Source organism: Sminthopsis crassicaudata, chromosome 4, assembly GCF_048593235.1.
Source record: "Sminthopsis crassicaudata isolate SCR6 chromosome 4, ASM4859323v1, whole genome shotgun sequence".
NCBI lineage: Eukaryota > Metazoa > Chordata > Mammalia > Dasyuromorphia > Dasyuridae > Sminthopsis > Sminthopsis crassicaudata.
Window position 1 is genome coordinate 336731855 of NC_133620.1, and position 26254 is coordinate 336758108.

General features: G+C 38.8%; 1 protein-coding gene across 2 annotated transcripts; it reads right to left on the reverse strand.

Annotated features, from left to right (window-relative positions):
- Positions 1-8613: 8613 nt before the first annotated feature.
- TRIM65 (tripartite motif containing 65) lies at positions 8614-16876 on the reverse strand. Of its 2 annotated transcripts, XM_074260766.1 has the most exons (6): positions 16165-16870; positions 15311-15406; positions 12300-12533; positions 11972-12146; positions 11543-11620; positions 8614-11350 (listed from the first exon to the last, which is right to left on the reverse strand). In XM_074260766.1, the coding sequence occupies exons 1-6, from the start codon at positions 16576-16578 to the stop codon at positions 10776-10778; spliced, it is 1572 nt and encodes a 523-aa protein (XP_074116867.1). In that variant the 5' UTR covers positions 16579-16870; the 3' UTR covers positions 8614-10775. The 2 variants fall into 2 exon arrangements, with proteins under 2 accessions (XP_074116867.1, XP_074116868.1); XM_074260767.1 differs by lacking the exon at positions 11543-11620 and having other exon boundaries at positions 16165-16876.
- Positions 16877-26254: the final 9378 nt, after the last annotated feature.

A 26254-nucleotide genomic window follows, 5' to 3' on the forward strand; every position in this document is an offset into this window, starting at 1 on the left:
ATTAATATTGATGAGGAGTAAAATGGAGGCTCTAAACCGAGATGGATCAGCTCTTCTCGTGGTCTGATTTACCTCTCTCTCTTTACCAAAGTAATGCAAGGGCAGGTTCAGTAGCGAATGAATTTGCTACTCAATACTGTAAAAACAAAGTCTTTATTGATAGTAAAGGGATAGACAGGCATTTAGCCTCCAGAAAGGCCAAACTGCCTGGCAAGGGGATGCCAGTTGGTGGGCACAAGGCAGTATAGACCGAGTGCAAGGATTCCATTTTTAGAACTTCCTTTTATACATAAAACAATGTTTGCACAGAGATGTTATCCAAGAGGTTCCGGAGATATTTGTAAATAAGACAGGAATTTCTCTTAATCATTTGTATCTCAAATTATCTCCTTTAACCCCTCCTCAGACAAGAATTTCCTTTTAATTATTTTTATCTTGAACTATCTTTTTTGACCTTATCAAATACTATTTTATTTTTTCAAATACATGCAAAGATAGTTTTCAACATTTACCTCTGCAACACCTTGTGTTTACAAATTTTCCTCCTCTCCCCCTCTTCTGTGTCCTCCTTCAAGACAGTAAATAATCCAATATAGGTTAAATATAGAAACAGCATTTATTTAGTGCCTTCAATGTGCTAAATGCTTTACAAATATTTCATTTGATTTTCACAATAATGTTGAGCAGAAAGTTGCTAATATTAATTTTACAGATGGAAAAACTAAGGCAAATTAAGTAACTTCCCAAGCTCACAACAACTTATAAGTGTCTGAGGCCAGATTTGAAGTGTGGTTTTCCTGACTCCAGACCCTGGGAGCTTTATCTGTTACACCATCTAGCTGCCTCAAGTTAGAAGGTTACAGAAGTGAAGGAATTTTGCTCTTCAAATTTCCAGTCAGTTCTACATAGAAGTCAAAAAACAAGTGGGATTTTTAGTTTGATAGAGGGAGTGAGATGAATCTTAGTGATGAATGCCAGTGAGTCTCAGGCATGCTGTTTTGTAATTTTGTTTGCTGAGAACTTTGGAATGTGCCCCCAGTTATCTAATAGATCTCAGGAAGCATTAGGAAGATTGACCATCTTCCTGATGCTTTGATTAATGAATATATTTTATGGTAGACCTATATTTACCTAGGAAGCCTGGATAGTTCCTAGAATAAACATAATTCTCCTAGAAGAATAAACAAATATTTTCTTTGATGGATCTCTTGTGATAAAATATCCCTATATATAAGGGGGACTGTTCTGTTTCTTTTAAAATTTTTTTTATTTATTTTTATTATTTTTTATTTTTTGAGGCTGGGGTTAAGTGACTTGCCCAGGGTCACACAGCTAGGAAGTGTTAAGTGTTTGAGACCAGATTTGAACTCCGGTCCTCCTGAATTCAAGGCTGGTGCTCTATCCACTGAGCCACCTAGCTGCCCCAAGGGATTATTCTGTTTCAAGGGTCAAATATCAAATGAGAATATTTAGCATAGTGCTTTTTTTTTTTTTTTTTGTTCTCAGCCTATAAAAACCCCTTAGTGGAAAGGGAATTTGAGAACTCAGGAGGTTTGATACCACTTGCTTAACATTGCCTCCCACTTGAGAATCTGGAGACCTGGGTTCTCTCAGCTATTGGAATTCAGACGCTGGCACTTTGTTGTAGTGGTGATGATATATGTTATATGTTGTCTGTTTGTTTCTTATATTGTCTTGGTGGTTGCCATGTTTGTTAATTGTGCATTACTTTTATGCTATGTTTCTTCTTTTCTTAAATTTTGTTTAAATCAAGGTTCTGAGCAGTAATAAACTTGTACCCACCCTCTTTAAGGCTGTCTGTTGAATGTGAATTCTGAACCTAGATTAATCTTACACCAAATCAAATCAAAAAGCATTTTTAAAAGCTCCTACCATGTACCAAACATTGTGCTGAGTGCTAGGGATGATTTTATAAATAATAAACAAATTTTCCCCAATAGTATTTTATTTTTTCCAAATACATATATAGTTTTCAACATTCATTTCTGTAAGACTCTGTATTCCAATTTTTTTTTCCTTCCCTTCCCTCTTCCCCTGTCTTCAAGACAGCAAGCAATCCGAAATAGGTTGAACATGTATAATCCTTCTAAATGTATTTCTATATATTGTCATGTACAAGAAAAAGCAGACCAAAGGGGGAAAAAAGCAAACAAAAAAAAGGTGAAAATACTATTTAACAATAACTTTCACTTCAATTCTACAAACATTTATTAAGGGTCTATGAGTTTTAGGCATTTCATACAGGGATAATTAATACAGTGACAGTTTCTGTGGAAAGGCAACCTTTGAGTCATACAATAAAAAATGTCCCAGTTTGGGAGCCAGAATTCACTGTTACAGTGTTAAATGCAAGAAGTAAATATGAATATTTTAACATATTTAACATGTATTGGTCAACCTGCCATGGGGGGGGGGAAGAGGGGAAAAATTGGAACAAAAAGTTTTGTAACTGTCAATGCTGAAAAATTACCCATGCATATATCTGGTAAATAAAAAGCTATAATAATAAAAAAAAGAAGTAAATATGAAGTCATTTATGGGGATGTAGACAGTACTAACCATAGAAAATTAGATAAAGTCACCTGTAAGGATATATCTTTAAGGGAGCTAGGAATTTTGAACAGGAAAAGTGAGAAATGAGAGCTTCCCAAGTATGACGGGTGCCTTGGGGAAAGGGGGTAATTTGTACATAGGTCAAGGAATTAAAAGATAAAGTATCTCGTGTAAGGAGCAAGTAGATCAGCTTTTGAAAGTGATGGGAAAAATGTTAACAATGCAAAGTATGTGTCCTGCAATTGTTTTTTCTCCTAGAGAATTTTTTTTTCACTAGCATACACAATTGCTCTCAGATATTATCCTCTCTTTTAACACCTCTCCCTCTAGCAGACATCCACCACTGGTTTCACTATTGAATCTTTTGTTGCTGTTGTTGGAGTGCTGGCTCCCTTTTAGCTTATCCAAAACCCCCAGCTCTTCTAACATCCTATAATATTCTTGTTTTATCTTGGAGCCTTTTTTTTCTTTTCTTTTTTTTTTTTTTTTTTTTTTTGGTCTGGTGCTGTGACCAATCTGGGTTAAGTAACTTGCCCAGAATCACACAGCTAGCAAGTGTCTGAGGTCACATTTGAACTCAGGTCCTACTGATTCCAGGGCCTGTGCTCTACCTACCTGTCCCTTCCTATAGAATCTGATGTATTTCCACACTAAACTTTTTCTGTGTCCAACCCTTCTTTATCTATTTCAGGTAGGAGTGAGTGAAATTCATCTAATTATTTTCAGTTGCAAATTCTCTCCTTCTCTATACCCTCCTCACCCATCCATTGAGAAGGCAAGATCACAGCACTTATACCTGGCATAGAATTTTGTTGTCCAGTTGAGTCCAATTCTTTGTGACTCCATTCAGGGTTTTCTTGGCAGATTCAGAGACAGCTAGGTGGCTTATTGGATAAAGTACCAGAAGGACCAGGCTCAGATACTTACTAGCTGAGTGACTTTAAGCAAGTCATTTAACTTGATTGCCTTAAGGAAAAAAAAAAAAAAAAAAAAAAGCAAAGGTACTGGAGTGGTTTGTCATTTCCTTCTCCATTTATTTTACAGATGAGGAAACTGAGGCAAACAGGATAAAGTGACTTGCCTAGGATCACAGAGGAAGATTCTTCTTGATTCTGAAGCACATCTCTATCCTTTTTTTCATATTTGTATATTTGGTTTTTTTTTTCTTTTTCTTTTCCCTGAGGCTGGGGTTAAGTGACTTGCCCAGGGTCACACAGCTAGGAAGTGTTAAGTGTCTGAGACCAGATTTGAACTGGGGTCCTCCTGAATTCAAGGCTGGTGCTCTATCCACTGCGCCACCTAGCTGCCCCCCTATATTTGTATATTTGATTTTCAAACATCCCAATTATAAGAATGAGCATGTTTGTTGTGTACAACTTCCCATGGATTTTCTCAATTGGAGAAGGCAGGGAGAAGGGAGAGAATCTGGAACTCAAAATTTAAAGCAAAAACAAATGGGGAAAAAATTGTTTTACATATAACTAGAAAAAAAATAATGACAAAAATTAAAATAAATAATAGAGAGAAAAAAAAGAATGAGTATGTTTCATCCATTTTCCTTTCTTCACTTCTCTATTCTTTTTACTCTGGGAGTGGAGGGAAAGGCTATTTTCAAAGCTCAATTACGATACACAAATAATGTCCTAGGTTTTGCTTTCAATCAGAAGCCTGGAATATCCTTATTCATAAATCTAGCTTTTTTCTAATGTAGTTTTAAGTTCATGAACTGTAAACTGGTCCATTCTGTAAGATTCTAATTGATTGTGGCCTTTAAAGTTGAACCTTTTTATCTGTTCCCTGTCCCAGACCCTCAGAGCTCAGAATCACTTTCTTGCTTTCCAGACATAAAATCTAATACCTTTTCCTGACTTCCAGCTCCTAATTTGAGACTGCTTCCTCCAAGTATGAGCTTTCAAGTTCATTCGCCAAATTGGAAAGAGTGCCATCAGGTCCAGATGTTTGCAAGTTGATGAATGAGTCATCAATAAGCTCCTGCCTGGGGTGTCATTCACCTCATATGCCCTCCATTCTCCACTTCACCCCACAATTCCTATTCTTAATAACACAAGAGTTGCTTCTGTCCCCTGTGAATGAAACAGAAAGGCTGTGATAGGAACCTCCATAGCTTTGAGTCCCCCTCCACTTCATATCATTCATCTTTTTATATCTTATACATTCATACTTCTATTTGTGAAGAAAATACTCCATCTCTTAGCTTTGGGTTATTTTCTCTAGCTATACCCCCACCTGAAAGTCTCTTTCCTCATCTTGGCTTCCTTCAATTGTCCTCTAAAATCTCATTTTTCACAGGAAGTCTTTCCCAGTCCTTCTTAATTTTAGTTTGTTTCCTACGTTGATTATTTCAATCAATCAATAAACATTTATTATTTCTTATTTATCCCAGTTTGTACTTATTTGCATGTTTTCTCCTCTATTAGATTATGAATTTACTGAGGGCAAGGTCTATCCTTTTTTTCAAGTTTATTTTCAGTTGCAAATTCTCTCCCTCCCTCTACCCTCCTCACCCATCCATTGAGAAGGCAAGAAATACAGGGATTATGCTTTGCCTTTCTTTGTATCCCAGCATTTATGCCTGGCATAGATTTTTTGTTGTCCAGTTGAGTCCAATTCTTTGTGACTCCATTCAGGGTTTTCTTGTCAGATTCAGAGAGACAGCTAGGTGGCTTATTGGATAGAGTACCAGAAGGACCAGGCTCAGGTACTTACTAGCTGAGTGACCTTAAGCAAGTCACTTAACCTCATAGCTTTAAAAAAAAAAAAAAAAAAAAAAAAAAACAAACAAAAACAAAGATACTGGAGTGGTTTGTCATTTCCTTCTCCATTTATTTTATAGATGAGGAAACTGAGGCAAACAGGATAAAGTGATATTTGCCTAGGATCACAGAGGAAGATTCTTCTTAATTCTGAACCTGGCACTTTGTGCCACCAGAATGCCCTTGACACACAGAAGTGCTTAAAAAATTCTTATTGACCAGTTGACAAGGGAACTGGAATAAAAGAGTAAGACCACCAAAAAAAGTCTTTAAATTTCTGTGATGTTTTCCATAATTTCTGATGTTTCTGGAGGGGAGAGTGAGACAAGTGACTTTGCACACCCCTCCCTCACTTCTATCCAATTCACTTGCATGTTATGGCATCACCTCCCTGATGTCATGGTCTTCGAGAACGTTATTCTAGAATCTCTTGTGTGCACGAGAATATGTTCCTATATCATAGAATTTTGCAACTCTAACACTAGCCTTTTTCCCTCTGAGAAATGCAAATGAATTAATGCTAATTGTTATGCAAGTTTATACATAGCCTCATTAATAAATAAGACTTTAATTCCCTTGTTAGGGTCTTTGTGAATTGCATGATTTTATTCCCTCTCCCCTGTGAAATCTGAGTTAGCATTTCACAAACTGGAAAACAGAAGAACCAGTCTTGGATTCCTCCTTTGAGAGGACCACACAAGGTCATTCTCCTGGCAGTTACCAGACAGTTGGCATATATCCCATGTTAGCTGTTCCTTGTTTTTTGTTCTCACCTCTAAAACTAGCTGAGGAGCTCTCCTCCTTTTTACCCCATCATAACTTCGAATTTAAGTGTCTGTTTGAGCCCAGACAGCCCCTAGCTCTTATGGCTCATCTTTCCCTCACCCAATACTGGTAGGCATAAAGAAGCAAAGCCAGACCATGGGAGAGTCACAGCTGATCCCTAAGGAAGCTGGTTGAGGTCCACAGGGCTAAAGGAAGCAGGTAGACACCTGGCCACACCACATGGGGCAAGGCAGGGTGCTCCTGCACACACCTTCCAGCATCAGCCTCTGGGTACATCCCACCTAGACCCATCTCCCGTTCTCTCCACTTCACTGCAATGATTAACTCACACTGTTTGCACTATATTGACTTTTTGGGGTTATATGCTACCGTGTAAAAGTTTGGTTTGGGGGGATGGGGGAAAAACAGGACATCCTTTGTTTCCCCCGGAACAGAAAGGACTCATAGGAGCTCATCAGTAGAGATTGAAAACACATGAATTATTCAGTGTTTCTTTTTAGAAAGAACTCATTTCAGGGTTACCATAAAGGCAACCTTCCAACAACCTGATAAATCTTTCATAGGGTCCTATACAGCCTGCCCCGGACTTGCATTTTTTCCTGTGGTTCTCCAGAAGGAACATTCATGGTGGAGCTTCTGGAAAAGGGCATCCTTCCCATTCCATCCTACTTGACTTGTCCAAATAACTCACTATAACCTGGAGATGGGATGCAATGTCTGGATCTCGGATTCCCTCCTCCAGAAAATTCCTCACCCTCACCCAAATCCTTACTCTGTACTCTCTCTGCAGAGATTACGATTGCTTTTTTTTCTCTTAGAGAGACTATTTTTGTGATAGAAACCTCTTGAGCAAACTGGTGAAGCTAATGGATCTCTTTTTGAAAGTTTTGCTCATTTTTATTTTTTTTTATTATTATTTTTTTTAGTGAGTCAATTAGCATTATAAGTGACTTGTTCAAGCTCACACAGATAGGAAATATTAAGTGTCTGAGGCCTAATCTGAATTCAGGCCTGTGCTCTACCCTAGCTGCCCCTGGAAGAATTTTTTTTTTTTTAATGCAAAAATAAAACACATAGGATTATAATGGAAACAGTTTTTAAAAGTTTAAAAAATTTTATCAAAATAAAATCCCTTAAAAATTCACAGACTCTCAGTTTAAGAATCCCAACTCTTGATACTTCAATAGCTGAATTCTCAATTTTGAAGTTACTGTAGTAATCCCTAAACTTGTATGTAAACATTTTTAATGTGTATATATACTAGCTCTGGAAGGTACTTCCTCCATTCTGCACCCATTTCACAGCTCTGCAACTGAGACTGGGTGACTTCAGGAAATTTGCTCCTCAGTTTCCTTCTCTGTAAAATAAAGAGCTCCCAACTCTATATACTGATTAGTTTATGAGGTTGACTGTCTCCTTGCAGTCCCCATATCTTATTCTCCTGTGGCTGTCCCTATCATCCTATTAAAGGCAACAACAATCCATTCTGGAATACAAAGCAGCCAGAGAGGACATATATTTGAACTATTTTCCATCTTTCTAAGACTGTTCAAGCTTGGAGTAAGCCTTTTCTGTGCTCCAGGGACTGGATCTGGTTGTTTCTAATATTCAGGTAACCAGTGTGCTGAGGAAGAAGCCTTGGGGTAGAAACAAATATCCAGGTATCACTAATGGAGAAACTGAGGGTTTGCCTATCATTTTCTGAAAAGCAGGAAAATGGGGAATAAACATTGTTTCCCAGCTTTCTGCTTTCCTTCTAATCTGGGGAACAATTTTTGCATCCAGTGTTTCTCATAAAAGCCTTATTTATTTGTTGGTTTGTTTGTATGTTTATTCATTTATTATTTATTTGTTTGTTTGTTTTTCTGGAGCAACTGGGGTTAAGTGACTTGCCCAGGGTCACACAGCTGGGACAGGTTAAGTGTCTGAAGTCAAATTTGAACTCAGGTCCTCCTGACTTCAGGGCTGGCGATCTATCCACTGCGCCACCTAGCTGCCAATAAAGGCCTCATTTAACAAATATATAAAGAATTAAGTCAAATTTATAAGAACACAAGTCATTTCCAAATTGATCAGTGGTCAAAGAACAGGCAGTTTTTAAATGAAGAAATTAAAGGTATTGATAATCACATGAAAAAATCTTTACAGATCTTTTTGTAGAGGTAAAGAACTAGAAATTGAGCAGTTGACCATCAATTGGGAAATGGCTGAATAAGTTAAGGTATGTGAAAGTAATAGAATGTGATTGTATATATTGCAATGTAAACAAAAAACGATTAGCAAGATAATTCCAGAGATGCCTGGAAAGACTCACATGAACTGATCCTGGGAGAAATGAGCAGAATCAGAACATCTTACACAGTAACAAGGTGGACTTGGCTCTTCTCAATAATGTGGTGATTCAAAGCAGTTCCAATAGACTTGGGATGGAGAGAGATCTATGGAGACTGAATGTGGATTGAAGCATAATATTTTCACCTTTTTGTTTTTTTTTTTTCTTTCTCATGGTTTTTTTTCCCTTTTGGTTTGATTTTTCTTATATAACATGACAAATATTGAAGTATATTTAAAAGGATAGCACAGATTTAACCTATATTATATTATTTGCTGTAATGGTCCTTTAAATGGGCCAGCACAGCACAACAGAAGGTTTGAGCAGCAGGAAAGTAATTTCTGTGGCTAGGGACTACCCCATGGACAGGACTCTTGTCATATTGAGATAGCTTCTTAATGGGAGACAGCTTCCTCTCTGATTGGCCGTGTGTGACCTCACAGACCCTTTAAGCCTACTACTGGCAGGAGGTAGAGCTCTTTATCCTGGGGTAGTTGAGCAAGGAGTTGCATAGCCAAGAGGGGCATGGAGCTTGATAGTGAATACACTGGTATCTCACAGACCAGGTGTTTATTGGGGAGTTAACAGATCAGGGCATTATGTGAGCAAGGCTAAAAAAAAACAAAACCCAAAACTTTTAAGTTTTCCCATGGCTATCCTTGAGCAAGCTATTGGTTATTAAACTATAATTCAAGAAATCATAGCCAGAGACCTCTGAAGGCCTCAGAAACAGCAGCCAGGTAGAATTACTTGACACTGCAAAGGTCAATGGCCAGAGGTTTTCTGATGCCCTAGGAATTAGGAGAGACTGGCAATATAAAATACCAAATAACACCAGGGCCTTAAAAAATGAAGTGACTGTCCAGGGTTAAGTATTAAACAGTATTTTATAATCTTAGGAAGGGGAATGATGCGGGAAAGAGGGAGAAAAATGTGGAACACAAAGTTTTACAAAAATGAATGTTGAAATACAAAAATATATTTACATATATTTGGAAAAATAAAATACTATTGAGGAAAAAAAGGAAAAAATATTCTATTAGAATAAATTAAATGCAAATTAAACAACTCTTAGGTATCACCTCACACCATCAGATTGGTAACAGAAAAGGAAAATGATAATATTGGAGAAGCTGTGGGAAAAATGGAACACTAATACATTGTTGGTGGAGTTGTGAACTGGTCCAACTATTCTGGAGAACAATTTGGAACCATGCAATTCCAACAGACTAGTGATGGAAAGTGCTATTCACTTTCAGAGAAAGAACTATGGAGACTGACTGTGCATTAAAGCATAATATTTTCATCTTTTTTTTTATTGTTGTTTGTTTGCTTGGTTTTTTTCCCCCTAGCATGACAAGTGGAAATATGTTTCAAAGATTTGCACATATTTAATTTATATTGGATTGCTTGCTGTCTTGGGAAGGGGAGGGGAGAAGAGGAGGAGAAAAATTTGGAACACAAAGTTTTACAAAGATGAATTATTTGGAAAAAATAAAATACTATTTAAAAATATACTCTTTAGATATAAAATACTATGTTATATATAAAATACTATACCCTTTGATCCATCAATACCACTATTAGGTTTGTATTTCAAAGAGATCATAATAAAGGGAAAAGGACCGACATATTCAAAAATATTTATAGCAGCTTTTTTTTTTGTGGTGGCAAAGAATTGGAAACTGCTGAATAATGATATATGAATGTTATGGAATATTATCATTCTTTAAGAAATGATCAGGAGGAGGATTTTAGAGAGGCCTGGAGAGACTTATATGAACTGATGCTGAGTGAAGTAAACATAACCAGGAGAACATTGTATACAGTAACAGTAACATTGTGCAATGATCAACTTTGACAGACTTGGCTCTTTTCAACAATTCAGTCATACAAAACAATTCCAAGAGACTTATAATGAAAGCGCTGTCCACATTCAGAGAAAGAATCTGAATGCAGATCAAAGCATACTACTATAACTAGTTAGCTTTTTGAGAGTGAGGGGGTTCTGAGGCTTTTCCCTTTTGTTTTTTCTTTCACATGACTAATGAGTAAATGTTTAACATAATTGTGGATGTAAAACCTATAAGATTGTTTTCTGTCTTAGGGAGGGAAAAAATTTCTAACTCAAAATCTTATAAAAATAAATGTTGAAAACTATCTTTACAGGTAATTGGAAAAAAATAAAATGCTATTAAGTGGGGAAAACAAAAGAGCAAGGTCCTGGGACCTGGCATCTTCAGCTCCCCTCGGCATCTTTTAACAGAATTGTCATTTATCTGGGCTCCCCCATCCTCTTTAGACATTGGTCAGCTGGGACTAAGTACCTCTCCCTGGGGCCCAGAATAAGGTTTGGCGCCAGGCAGATGACAGAGGGTGATGGTTCTACCTTCACAGAGCCAGAAGACAGGGTAGAGGGGCTGGGTGAAGAAGGTATTGAAGACATGTAGGAGCTGGGCCCGAGGCTCCAAGCTATAGAAAGAGAGACGTCCAAGGGGCAGATCCAACTCCATTCCAAAGAGGTTTCCAGGTTTGCCTGGAAGCTGTTGGGCCTCTCCATTGTGCCAGGCTTCGTAGCCCTTCTCCTGCACCCGAAGCCCCCAGGAACAAGGATTTCTCCCAATGTTGTCTGTCTGTGTGAGCTGCTTTTGCCAGGTGAGCCCAGGGTAGGTGACGCCTAGGGTCACTGAATGGTCAGACACTTTCACTTCCCAGTAGTGCTTTCCTGCCTCAAAGCCCTGGGCACACAGCACTTGCCAGAGCTGAAACCTCCCAGGCTGGGGGATGTGCTGGGACTTGAAGCCATGTTTTACCCGTTGGTCTTGGTCGGAAAGGTGGAAGTAGTGATTAGCAGTGGAGGGGTCAAAGGTGAGGTTTCGATAATCTGTGAGAAGAGAAGTATGCCTGAGGTGAGAGCTCATGGCACCACCGAGGGCTGACTTCCCTGCTCTGCCAAGGCTCACCCCATCCCAAGGCCCGAAGCCTAACCAGCACAGCCACATGTGCACCTGGGCAGTACTTGAAGGACCCCTATACCTATGCACTCACTCACTCACACATACATGGCACAGCTTACTCTGTGAAAGTTTCTTCCTCAGACTGCACACCGGTCGTGGAATTGGTTCCAGGGAATTGGTCTTAGGCTCTCGGTGCTCTAAAATTAGAGGAGGGGGCCTGGTGGAGGGAGGCTGGCCCCCTTTTCTTGAGAGATCCTCTACTTGCCCTTGAACCATTCAACGTGGCCTGAGGCTGGGCAATAGGAAACCAGGGTCAGGGACAGCCAATCCCAGACTGGGAGGGAGGAGGGACATTATTATTTTTTTTAATTGAAGTTTTTTATTTTTAAAACATATGCAAGGATAATTTTTTCAACACTGACCCTTGATAAACCTTGTTTTCTAATTTTCCCCTCATTCCTCCCCCCTCCCCCCATGGCATGTAAACCAATATATGTTAAGAGGAGGGCCATTATTAATGGCCATTCAGAGTGGAAGGTCAGCCTTACCCTTGAGGCCGGGCTCAGCATCTCCAAGACTCACAGCACCAATCTCATCCTTCAGCAGGAGTTGACAGATTTGGTCCAGTGTCCTCTTCAGCTTATTCAACTGATCAGAATCTTCATCCCATTTCAGTGAAGGCACTGGGGCCAAAGGCTCAGGGGGTATCAGAAGTAGGGACCTCTGAACCATTGGGGACAGGGGACCGAAAATCATAAGGCCTGTCCAGTCACTCAGGAAGGAAGGATTCCTTCCCTCCTCCAGGCCCTCTTCACTTTCACCTAGGGTATCACTGCCTCTCCCCTCCCCCTACCTCCCCACTCCAGTTCTGGGTACCTGTAGGAAGTTCAGGTCATCGGGACAGGACTGCAGCTCTTGGATCTGCTGGATGTGCTGCGCCAGGTGTTCCAGGTGGGTCTGAAGGCCCTGCATGACCACCCCAGCTTGTGCCAGCGAGGCTGTCTTTTCCTGCTCAATGTTCTGCAGGGCTGTATCCCGCTGTGTTTCAAGGACCCGAAGCAGAACAGTGACTTTATTGGAGACCGCCTGGGCCAGAATGTGGGCTGAGTCCTGGGTGAGCAGAGGAGGAGGCTCGGGTTAGGGACAATGGAAGTGGGCACGGGGTGGACAGCGTCAACAGTGGTGCAAGAAACAGAGTGGGGTCAACCTTGGGGGAAGTGGAACAGAGACTGGAAGATTTGTCCAGGGATTCAGCATCTAGGGGACACAAGCTCCTGTCCTGTCTGGTGAATTAAATACTTTATCCTTATACCTATAAGATTTGCACAGTGCTTTCCTCATAACAACCCTATAGGGGTATAATTATTTTTATTTTACAGCTGAGGAAACTGAGGCTTGGAGATAATATGGTAAAGTTCGAAGAGAAATCTATTGGAAATCAAGAGATCCGAGAGTTCACATTTTGACTCTGCTACTTATCTGTGATCTTTTGTAACTTACTTCCCCACTCAGGGGCTCTTTTTTTTTTTTTTTTTTTTTTTTTAACAATAATTGGTAGGATCTATATACACCTTGAAGGTTTATAAAGCATTTTATACATATTATCTCATTTGATCTTTACAACTACCCTGGGAGGTATTATTATTCCCATTTTCCAGGTGTAGACACTGAAGCAGAGGCAAAGTATCTTGGCCAGGATCACAGAACTAGCAATTGTGTGAAGGAGCACTTGAATTCAGGTCTTCCTGATTCTAAGTCCAGTTCTTTAACCGAGGTACTGCTCAGCTGCTTCTTTAACAGGAGGGTAGAGGGTGGACTGGATTATCGTTTATGATAATCTAAAGCTATGATTTTATGAGGTTAGGAATTGAACTCACTGAATCTCTTGAGAGAGTTCTTTCCACTAAACCAGACTACTTGGATATCATCCTTTTCTATGAGAAAGTAGACTATGAAAGCAGACAGAGAACTACTTATTAGTTAAAGCAGGGACTGCAAGGGTTAAGAAGATGCTTGTGACTTATTTTACCAACTATGAAGGAGGGGAGAAATGTTTATGTAGCAGCTCTTTTTAAAAAGTGGTAACAAAGAATTAGAAATTAGGGGGATGCCTATCAATTGGGGAATGGCTGAATAAGTTGTAGTATATGGGTGTAATGGAATACTATTGGTGTAGAAGAAATGATGAGCAGGTGGACTTCAGAAAATCCTGGATTTATATGAACTGAGTGAAAGGAACAGAACTTGGAAAATACTACACACAGTAACAGCAACACTATGTGAAGATGAAGTCTGATAGACTTAGCTCTCTTCAACAATGCAATGATAAAAGACTATTCTAAAATATCCAAGGTGGAAAATGCTATCCACATCCAGAGAAATGTGTGGATTTTAAGGGAATTTAATTGCAAATCAAAGCACACCATTTTCACTTTTTTTTTTTTCTTTTTGTGGCTTTTTTCCCTGTTGTTCTGATTCTTCTTTCACAACATGACTAATGTCAAATCTCAATTACTCTGCAAAAAGAAGCAAGTATCCAAATTCTCTGACATTGATTGAAAATCAGAAGGAAAAATTAGATACACAAAATGGATAACATGTAATTTGATAATCAATAGGGACTGTGCTAAAGAAAATAAATATGCACTGGGAAATGAATGTAAACTGTTATTTTTACCTTCTGAATCCAATTCTTCCTGTGCAACAAAAAATTCGGTTCTACACACATATATTGTATCTAAATTATACTGTAATATATTTAACATATATAAGACTGCTTGCCATCTGGGGGAGGGGGTTGGGGGAGGAAGGGAAAAAAATCTGAATAGAAGTAAGTGCAAGGGATAATGATGTAAAAAATTACCCATGCATATGTACTGTCAAAAAATGTTATAATTATAAAAAAAAAAAAAAAAAAAAAAAGAAAATAAATATGACTTAAGATCTACAATTGATACAACGATCAGTCACTATTCCAGAGAACCAATGATGAAGTTAGTTTTCTACTTCTTAGCAGAAAGGTGAGGGAAGAGAGATGTAAGATTTGTTTTATTTGCTTATATTTATTTGTTACAAGGGAGGCTTTTCAGTAATAAACACAAGTAGTAATGGTGATCTTCAGTATCTTTCTTTTTATCCCTCTCAGAAACCATCCTATATATCAAAAAGTATTTTTAAAAGAGACAAAAAACCCTCCCAAAACCCCAGAGCAACTTATATGTACCAATGAAAAAGTATGAAAACATGTACAATGTATAATATCTGAGGACATTCCACTTCCATGAAGGGCTGAGTTGCAGACGTCTTCTTATATTCTTCACTTAAATTAATCTTGATTTTTATAATTTGTTACAATCAGTTTTGAATCTTGGGTGTGTAGTTCTTTCTATTTACAACGTATTATCTGTGTATGTTGTTTTCTTATCTCTGCTTATTTCACGATAACATTTCATGTGGATTTTTCCATGCTTTTCTCTATTTATCACATACGTTATTTCTTACAGCACAGTAATACTAAATATTAAGGTAATGTATAAAAAAGGGGAAGTTCTGTTTTTTGAAGGGAGAGAACTGAGGAGGTAGTGATGATAACAAGAAAGAAAAAAAGACTGTAAGTGAAACAAAGTAAAAAATACAATGAAAGGAACAGAAAGAGTTTCTAAAGGGGAAATGGACAAGCAGGGCAGAGTTAGAAGGATGGTATTAAATTTAATCTACATTTTAAATAAACATAAGCTGTATAAGGTATCAAAGGTAATCACCTTTTTCTGCTCTCTGCATAAGGAAATGTCCGTGATTGTCATACTCATAATTAAAAATAAAACTTTCTTTTCTTTCCCCAATGTGAAGGATAGTGATTGTGGAGGTGTCAGGAAGGGCTACGTTACCTGGATCTCATTACTCTTCTGTTGCAGCTCTTGAAGTTTTTCTTCAGTCTGGACTGACTGCCTCCAGTTTTCTTCCAGCTGTTCTTCCAGCTGTTTCTAATGATATCCATTAGATCAGTAAGCAAGCCAATATCACACCAGGTACCAGTATGGGAATCAGAAGACCTGAGTTCTGCCATAGAACTTTACCATTTATTCAGTGTGACCTAAGTTATTTCATGTCCTCCTCTGGGTCTCCATCTGTTAAATGGGAATAATAATCCCTACCATTTCTATCCCTTAGATTTATTGTGGAGATCAAAGCAAGTTTCATAGGTAGATAATTTTATACACCCTTTAAATGCTATTATAAATATCCAAGTGTCCTTGGAAAAAAATAACTTTCCCCATCCCTGTTTTAGAGGCAACAAAACAGAAAAGGAAACACTAACTTGGTATTCCCGGACTCACCATTCATTCCCTCTCCTGCTCAAAAGCTTTCCGATACTTTTCATAATCACTGACTATGTGGCTCATTGTTTAGATTTGGATGGCTTTGAGTAAGTGTAAATGGCAAAAGTTGTATGTTCAAGCCAGAAACTCCAAGGGTCTTTACCTTCCAGATTGATATCTTTATAAATGGTAAATTGGGCCATACTAAGGGATGATGTTTATACGTGTTAGATTTCACGTGATTACATCGGTGTGGGTGGGGGCATTATCATGGCCATTTCACAGATGAGATTACGGAGGCGGAGCCCGGCTACGTTACTCGCCAGAACCACACCGCGAGCCGAGTGCCCGCCTCGGGATTGGAACGCGGGTCCCGCGGACTCCAAGCCCGGCGCCCCCTCCCCCCGGCTTCCGGCCCTCACCTGCCGCTCCTTGCGCTCCGCGGCGGGCAGGACGCGCTGGTGGCCCTGGCACTGGTCCACAGTGCAGGCGCAGCAGATGCACTGCTTCTCGGTCCGGCAGTAGAGCTCCAGGGCCCGGCCGTGCCGGGGGCAGCGGGCTGCGGACGTCGGGCCGGGCCCGGGCTCCCCCGCTGCCACGGGCCACTCGGCCGCCCGCAGGGTCTCCACCACGTCGCACAGAGCCCCGTTCTTGTGCAGCGCGGGCCGCTGCGCGAACGGGGTGCGGCACTGGGGGCAGTCCACCTCCTGCCGGCTCCAGTGGTCTGCGATGCACGCGCGGCAGAAGTTGTGGCCGCAGGGCAGAGTGACCGCCTCTCGGTACAGCTCCAGGCAGATGGCACAGAGCAGCTTCTCCTCCAGAGGCAAGGAGGCCATTCTGTGGCTGGAGCCAGGGCGGCTCCTGGGCCGGGAAGTCCCTGGCCGCTGCGGGAAGATAGACTCTTATTAAACTGGGATCCTCCCTCCTTTGAATCTTAGGCCTGGATGCTGGGATCTCCCCTCTCCCCGAGGTGGGGGTGGGGGGAGGAGTCAGAGTGGAGAAGTAGAGCTTGCCCGGCCTGCTTTCCGCGGCTCTCAGCCTCCGCGCCCGGAGTCCGCAGCAGCCGCCCCGCCAGACCCAACCTCTCTTCTGCCAGTCTCGCTTTTAACCTTTCCATTCCCCACCCACTTCCTATCGGTCTCGTCCCGGCTTTGCCCCCGCCCAGAGCCCGCTCTAAGCTCCTGTGTGGCTCCTCTTCCTCCCCGTAGTTCCTGTCCGGTTGTTCTGACTTGCACTCTGGGGCGGTGTTATTCTGACCTTGGCTGCGTGGTTACTCAGGCCCGGAGACAAAGGTTAGCTGTCCCCGTCCCTTTCTGGCAGAAGATGCAAACCTTCCCTAGCCCCAGAGAGCTTTCATTAAACGGGAGAGACGTGCACATAGAGTACAGACCCAAGGAAATGGTGAGGGAGGGTGGGGAGAGTGGTAAGGAAAGTAAGTAGCAGTTAAGGGGATCCAGAAAGTTCTCGTGCCTGAATTGAATCTTGAAGGCAACCAGGAATTCCAAATGCATTTCCAGGCAGGGGGCACAGGGGAAATATCCAGAACATTTTCCTAACAAATTACATGTCACAAAATAACAAGTTGATCAGGATAAGTTTAACAGGGCAAAACAGTCAATAACTATAGCAAACCCAAAGACCCCAGTTTTTAGGGTAAGAACTCACTATTTGACAAAAACTGCTGGGAAAATTGTAAACCAGTATGGCAGAAACTAGTCATTGAGCCATACTTAACATCATACACAAAGATAAGGTCAAAATGGGTTCATGACTTAGGCATAAAGAACCAGATCATAAATAAATTAGAGGAACAGAGGATAGTCTCTCAGATCTGTGAAATAGAAAGGAGTTTATGACCAAAGAAGAACTAGCATTCATTACTGATCACAAAATAGAAAATTTTTATTATATTAAGTTAAAAAGTTTTTGTACAAACAAAACTAATGCAAACAAGATTAGAAAGGGAAGCAATAAAAAAGAAGGGAAAATATTTTTACAGTTAAAGGTTCTGATAAAGGCCTCATTTCCAAATTATATAGAGAACTGACTCAAATTTATAAGAAATCAAGCCATTCTTCAATTGACAAATGGTCAAAGGATATGAACAATTTTCAGATGAAGAAATTGAAACTATTTCCAGTCATATGAAAAGGTGCTCACTATTGATCAGAGAAATGCAAATTAAGACAATTCTGAGATACACTACACCCCTCTCAGATTGGCTAAGATGACAGGAAAAGATAATGATGAAATGTTGGAGGGGATATGGAAAAACTGGGATACTGATGCATTGTTGGTGGAACTGTGAATGGATTCAACCATTCTGGAGAGCAATCTGGAACAATGCTCAAAAAGTTATCAAACTGTGCATTCCCTTTGATCCAGCAGTGTTTCTACTGTGTTTATATCCCAAAGAGATCTTAAAGAAAGAAAGGGACCCACATGTCAAAAATGTTTGTGGCTTTTCATAGTGGCTAGAAACTGGAAACTAAGTGGATACCCATCAATTGGAGAATGTCTGAATAAATTATAGTATATTATGGAATATATTTCCGTAAGAAATAACCAGCAGGATGATTTCAGAGAGGCCTGGAGAGACTTACTTGAATTGATGCTAAATGAAATGAGTAGAACCAGGAGATCGTGATACATGGCAACAACAAGATTATACAATGATCAGCTCTGATAGATGCCTCTCTTCAACAATGAGACGATTCAAACCAGTTTCACTTGTTCAGTAATGAAGAGAACCAGCTTCACCTAGAGAGAGAACTATGGGAAATGAGTATGAACCACAACATAGCATGTCTACTCTTTCTGTCATTGCTTGCTTGCATTTTTGTTTTCCTTCTCAAGTTTTTTCTTTTTTTCTAGATTTGATTTTTCTTGTGTAGCAAAATAACTGTATAAATATGTATACACATATTGGATTTAATATATGCTTTAACATATTTAAAATGTATTGGACTACCTGCCATCTAAAGGAGGGGGTGGAGAGGAGGGGAAAAGTTGGAACAGAAGATTTTGCAAGGGTCAATGTTGAAAAATTACCCATGTATATGTTCTCTAAATAAAAAGCTTAGTAAAAAAAAAAAAAACACATACACACAAAAACCAAAGCATGCAGATATGTATTAATTCTGTTATATTTTCACATTTGTAAAATAATTTTCATTATCAAATAAATTTGCTTTATCTTTATTATAAGAAAAAAAGGCATTTTCTTCCTTTAGGTCAAAACAACTTTTAAATTTTCATTACTTTTTATCATTTGGGGCTTAGGGCCATTTCTTTTGCATCTTTTGATAAACTAAAACTGTCTTCTGTTAATATTGACCTCACCTGACTAAAACTTCATTCATGAAATGAAGTTAAAAACTATTTGATATTGCTGAGATAGAAGTAAAGGGGCGTTTGATCCTCCTAAAGTGATAAAGTTATTTGAAGAAGGATCCAGACTGTAGTTGATTCCTAGTTTATCTTTGTAACATATAAACACCTTTCTCCTCAATCAGAGCCTTGTGAAACTGTTAAATGAAATTTAATCTAGAATCTGACTTGGTTTACCTCTAGAATCTGTTTAACTAGGTTTGTTTCCTTTAGGGAATTATGAGATTACGATTTGGCTTAACTAAATTTGTTTAATGTTTGTAACATTGAGGGAGGCATGGGATTATGTATCTTTTTTATCTTCTATGGCTTAAGGGGATATCTGAGATTGCAATATGAAAAATAATCATTTTTCTCATGTAATTTTGTCTATAAAAAGTCTTGTTAAAATCCTAATCTTTGTTCAGGATAAATTATCTATTTTTGAATCCTGAGTCTGTCCTTAAACATAAACATAATAAAACCTAACGTTTTACTTCTTTAATTTCTGGACTGCAGTAGAATTATTTCACCAACAGTAACTTAAACAAATTCAAAGAAGAGATATTTCTTCCCTAGCACATCCTTTGAAATGCTTTGACACAAGAACACTACACTGCTTTGCAATTATAGTGCCCTTTTGGACTTCAAGGAGATATATGTCAATGGAGATGGTTACTTAAGGGGCAGGCCAGAAATCATCGTGTTATTTTTCTCTTCAGCCAAAGTGAACCCTCACATAGACTAACAACAGTGGGCTATGACTGACCAGTGAGACTTTCTCTCCTGAGGGAAAAGAAACAAACAGGCACAGCCCTGGATCACAAAAGGGATCTGAATGGTGAATCAAAAGAGCAGGAGGTAACTTGGGAAGCTGTACTGGAAGATCAGGAAAGCATAGTGTTCATCAACACTGAAACGAAACCACAGCCGTACCAGTGAGATCAATAGTTTTCAATTCTCAGGCCATGAGAAATGCTTAGGCAGATCCTGTTTTCCTGAGTTTACTCAGAGGGACAGCCCCATGTCTTGTGATCTCTCCTTCCCTCACAGCCTAGGGAAGGCAGAGACATGGTATGAAGTTACCAAGTCCTACGAATTTGTTTTGCTTTCTGTTTTGTCATTTATTTGAAAAGAAACCAGTTTTTCTAAAAAAAACACGTGGTCATTCATAGAGGTACTGATTAGTGTGTGTATCCTTGAGAGATGAAATTTAAAAAAAGTGTAGTCAATGAAAATGCTCCATAAATTTTACTGATGCCGGGAGATGTTCTTCAGATAAAAATGGAGGTCTGGAATAAGGGGCTGTCCCCCGAGTAAACTCAGCAAGGCAGGATCTGCCTTAACATTTCTCATAGCCTGGGAATCAAAAACTATTGATCTCCTCAATCATCTTATAATCTTGTTGTCATGTACAATGATCTCTTGGTTCTGCTCACTTCACTCAGCATTAGTTCCTTCCTTCCTTCCTTTCTTTTTTTGCTGAGGTAATTGGGGTTAAATAACTTGCCCAGAGTCACACAGCTAGGAAGTGTTAAGTGTCGTGAGATATCCACTGCGCCACCTAGCTGCCCCTAGTGATGATTTCTTACAGAACAATAATATTCCATAATATTCATATACCACAATTTATTCAGCCATTCTCCAATTGATGGGCATCCCTTCATTTTCCAGTTTCTGGCCACTACAAAGAGGGCTGCCATAAACATTCTTGCACATACAGGTCCCTTTCCCTTCTTTAAGATCTCTTTGGGATATAAGCCCAGTAGTAGCACTGCTGGATCAAAGGGTATGCACACTTTGGTAACTTTTTGGCATAATTCCAGATTGCTCTCCAGAATGGTTGGATTCTTTCACAGCTCCACCAACAATGTTTCCCACATCCCCTCCAACATTTCATCATTATCTTTTCCTGTCATCTTAGCCAATCTGAGAGGGGTGTAGTGGTATCTCAGAATTTTCTGATCAATAGTGATTTGGAGCACTTTTTTCATATGACTAGAAATGGTTTCAATTTCATCTGAAAACTGTTTGTTCCTATCTTTTGACCATTTACCAATTGGAGAATGGCTTGATACATGTTTCTATAGATTTCTGAAAACAGAATTTGGGCCAATCCCTAGACCCAAAGAGCCTGAAGCAGTGTTGGTAAGGAAAGGCAAATAAGAGTAATCTTGTGGAACAGTTTTCTCAAACATTTCTGTTCCATTTGTTCTTCCTTTGGTGTGTTTAAAAGATAAACTATCATTAGCAAAGAGCTAGAAACAAAGATGGTGTTCATCCAAACAAATTGTGTGGTATATGAAAATGCCTGCACATTAATGAGCTCCTAAAAATGATGAACATAATGAAGAGATAAGGAAAGAAAGACATGGACTGATGCAAAGTAAGCTTTAGTAGGATATAAACAGAAGCAGGAGAGCAATACACATCATGACTGTATCTATATTAAGTGGAAAGACCAACAAAACAATTGAAACAGAATGTTGACAAGTTAAAAATGATGGCTTGGTCTCAAAGGAGATATATGAAAAGACACTCTCCCACCCTCTTTGCAGATATGGCTGACCATGGGTATTGGGATATAATGTTAAGATTTTATAACAAGTTTTTCAGTTTTATGAAATGTTTTTTCTTTCTTTATACTTTAGTTTCAAAGAATGGCTCTTTGAGAGGAAGTGGAAGATGAATATGTTGGTAAATACACACAAACACACACACACACATATATATATGCATATATATAAAAAAGAAAAACAAGCCAAAGTATGTATACCCCCACAAGGGTTTGAGCCGAAGGCACTGCCAAGCAGAAAAACTTGAGAATGAATGATATTACCAGCCAATAATGGCATGGTTTGCTCTTTCTTTTTCCAGTGGCAAATAGGTTAAGTGACTTTCCCAAAGTTACTTCACTAATAAACATCAGAATCTGGATTTTAATTTGGGTCTTCCTGATTTCAAGTCCAGTCCTCTATTTACTTTGCCACCTAGCTGTCTCTCCTTCCCCCTACACTCACTTCTAAAAGTATTAATGCCCTTATTATTGTACAATAATATAGAAAACTCCTATTTTCTGCTTCCATGTGGTCGTACTACACATAGCTGCTTCCATTCTGGACTGTATTTATTCTCAACTGCTTAGTTGTCTTTTAAGAGCTAATCAGAGGCATGGCCAATCATTAATTACTCAATGGTCGGGGTCACTTTCTAATTTTAACAAGGAATCTGTTCATACCTCATAAAGGGATGATCAGACATTTTACAGTTAATTTAGTATTATTATCAGCCCCTTACTATTTATGCTCAGATCCTTGGCTGAAGGGTTGGTCAGCTCCCCTATACACATATTAACAAATATTTTATTAAAATATGTTGTAGTTGGGCTTATATCCCAAAGAAATACTAAAGAGTGGAAAGAGACATATATGTGCCAAAATGTTTGTGGCAGCTCTTTTTGTTGTAGCTAGAAACTGGAAGTTGAATGGATGTCCATCAGTAGGAGAATGGTTGGGTAAATTGTGGTATATGAAGGTTATGGAATATTATTGCTCTGTAAGAAATGACCAGCAGGAGGAATACAGAGAGGCCTGGAGAGACTTACATCAACTGATGCTGAGTGAAATGAGCAGAACCAGAAGATCACTATACACTTCAACAATAATACTGTACAAGGATGTATTCTGATGGAAGTGGAAATCTTCAACATAAAGAAGAGCCAACTCACTTCCAGTTGATCAATGATGGACAGAAGTAGCTACACCCAGAGAAGAAACACAGGGAAGTGAATGTAAATTGTTAGCACTAATATCTGTCTGCCCAGGTTACATGTACCTTCGGAATCTAATGCTTATTGTGCAACAAGAAAATGGTATTTACACACATGTATTGTATCTAGGTTATACTGTAACACATGTAAAATGTATGGGATTGCCTGTCATGGGGGGAGGGAATAGAGGGAGGGAGGGATAATTTGGAAAAATGAATACAAGGGATAATATAAAAAATGTATATATAATAAAAATTATTAATAAAAAAAAAACTGTTGTAGTTCTACAGAACAGGTATCTCACTTTCTCCTCTTTCTATGCAATTCACAAATCCTGATCTGGCAATTGAGGGCTTCGGGGTTTTGGCTACAAAATCTTCCTGACATAATGGTCTTTTCTAGAAGCACTGCGGTCATCTCCTTTGGCTCAGCTGGCATCAAACTCTTGAACTCACTAGGTAACTACCATGGTTAGGCATGCTCTCTTAGGCTTACTCCTTAGTCACCTGTATTTAGGGATAGGAACAGAAAACAGAAGAGGCAGTCGGATTTGAGATGTATTAAGACTTTACTAAATATATATATGTTCTTGTTGCTCTGAGCATGTAACTGCCATAGCTACCGTGTAGTGGGAGATGAGGAGAGACATCTTGTAAATGCTTTAAACATTTAAAAATGTTACTGAGGAATATTGATGCAAATTTTAAAAAATTTATTAAAAGCATTTAATTTTCTCTGGAAATATTTGAGAAAGAGACCCTATAAATTTTTCTTCTCTTGGCAAGAGTAACTCTACTTTAGAACTTATCTCTATGGTAAATAGATCAGCTTACTTTGTATTTTGGTTTATTTCCAGCGTAGTCTACTTACAAAGCTAAAGGTTATTGTTATAAGAATGTAATTTGAAGAAAGGGCATACTAGTGTCCTTGAGAATCTAAACTAAGACTTGCATAATGCATTTATTTATTAATTATAATATCCTGAGTTTCTTTTTTGTAGCAATAGACTAGATGGTAGGATATGGCAAACCATTGTCTGAGAACTTTATATTCTTTTCTTCCTTCATTGTGTGGAACATTGTTACCTTGAAGTTAAAAGTTAGTAGTTAGCCTTGATATTTACTTCTTCATTTTCTTCAATATTGCAGTGGCTAGAAATTGTTTGGAAAAAAATCTATTTAGTTTATGGTGATGTTTGATTAGTAGTTTCTCTCTGCCATGGTTTGTAATATCAAAAAGTTTCTGACTTGTGCCTTAAACATTGAGCTGTGAGTCTTTCTCATCATAACAGTCAATTGGTATATAGTGGGGGAAGGAAGTGATGAGTACTCTTGATCAATTAATGTCTCTGGATGAAATTAAGGGGGAAATTAACAAAAAGTTCTTTAATTAAGTGCAAAGAAGTGTTTATACTTTGTTATCTCCTTTATGAGATGTGAGATTTTTGATTCAAGCTTGATGGAACTGGAAGTAGGCTAACCTAATAACTAGCAATACCCCTGGAAGCTCTTTAAAAAGTTCTCTAGGGACTCATTTTATGATACAATGAAGGAATTTGAGTTCTGGCAGTTGAGAGCCATTTGGGAAGAAAAATTCGGCTCTGGAGAGGGACTTGCTGTTTGTCTCTTGGTGGGGAGGGAGGGGTGGGGGAAAAAGGATTTGAAAAGAACGTCAAGGTTCTATAATGCCAAAGGTATGAGTGACATGGATGATGTCTACATCTACAACTCTTCTAATGAACTCTATGTATATGATCAGTCTTTTTACTGTTGTTGTTTGTATTTATGGGACAAGTGTTTTGCTACTTCTATTCTTAAAATGTCATTATAGAAAATGCCTTTACTGGGCTCACTATTAAAGGAAAACACACAGGTGGAGCTAGTTTTAGGAGTTACTCACAGAGTAACTTGAGCCTTGAGTTAGGTTTCCCTTTAGAGTTTCAATCTAGGAGTAGGAATCGGGTAGGACAACTCAGAATGAAGTATTACAAGTGTATTTGTTGGGAATTATGCACATGAACCAAGTAAAGAAAGGTATCTCCCTCCTTTTCTTTTTTTCCTGAGGCTGAGGTTAAGTGACTTGCCCAGGGTCACACAGCTAGGAAGCGTTAAGTGTCTGAGACCAGATTTGAACTGGGGTCCTCCTGAATTCAAGGCTGGTGCACTATCCACTGCGCCACTTAGCTGTCCCCTCTCCCCCCTTTTCTAAAGCACTTTTTCTACTCTAATTGTCATTGGTTAAATCTCTAGGATTCTTAAGTAAACCATCAAATCATCTGCAAAATGATCATTTTGTTTCTTCTTTGTCTATGCTTATTCCTTCAATTTCTTTTTCCTATTGTATTGCTATCGGTAGTATTTCTAGAACTATGCCAATAGTAGTGACACAGGACAACCCTGTTTTAGCCCTGATCTTTTTGGAATAGGATATAAATGTACTAGGAATACAATAGACTGAAAATAAAAGATACTTCCTTGGTTGCTAGAACTTTTAAGGAGAAGAAAGGGAGGGTTACTCTAAGAGTTTACTGGCTGGCTCGATCTCTTCCTATGAAACACTTTACACAAAAGACATAACAAATAGTAAAAAGAAAACAAACCTACTTACCTTAGCAAACAGTAGAAATTGCAGTTTTACAGACTAAACTAGAAAAATACAGTGAATATGCTTTCTAGACAAAAGTATAGTATCTCAGTTTAAAGCAAAATAGAGGTCCCAGTCCTACTCAAATGGAAAGTCTCCCCAAAGTCTTTAGGGAGACAAGCTAGAAATCAGAGATATATTGAGGAGCCAGCTCCCACTGTAGCTTGCTCTCCTCAGCTTCCAGATTCTCTCCCTTCCTTGTAATTGAACTCATATAACATAAGTATATATATTCACCAGTTAGGTGGATAGAATGCCTATGCATATGCATATGTGTGGAAATCTGACTTATACCTTGTTCTTCTCTATTAGAAATGATGCTTGAAATTAATTTTAGATGTTTGTTGTTCAGCTATTTCAGTTGAGTTGAATCTCTGTGACCCTTTTGTGAATCTTTTCTTGACAAGGATATTAAGAGTGGCTGGCTATTGCCTTTTCCACTCATTTTACAGATGAGGAAACTGAGACACAATTCAGTGACTTACCAGGATCACACAGCTGGTGGTTTGCCATTTCTTTCTCCAGCTCATTTTACAGATCAGGATACTTAAGCAAACAATTAAATGACTTGTCATTGTCACAGAGTTAAGAAGTCTCTGAGACCACATGTGAATTCAACTTTTCATGACTGTTCACTGCACCACATAGTTGCCCCTTTTAGACATTACTTGCTATATTAATATCTGTTTCAATGCTTTTTGATTTTAAAAACATCATAAAACATATTGCAT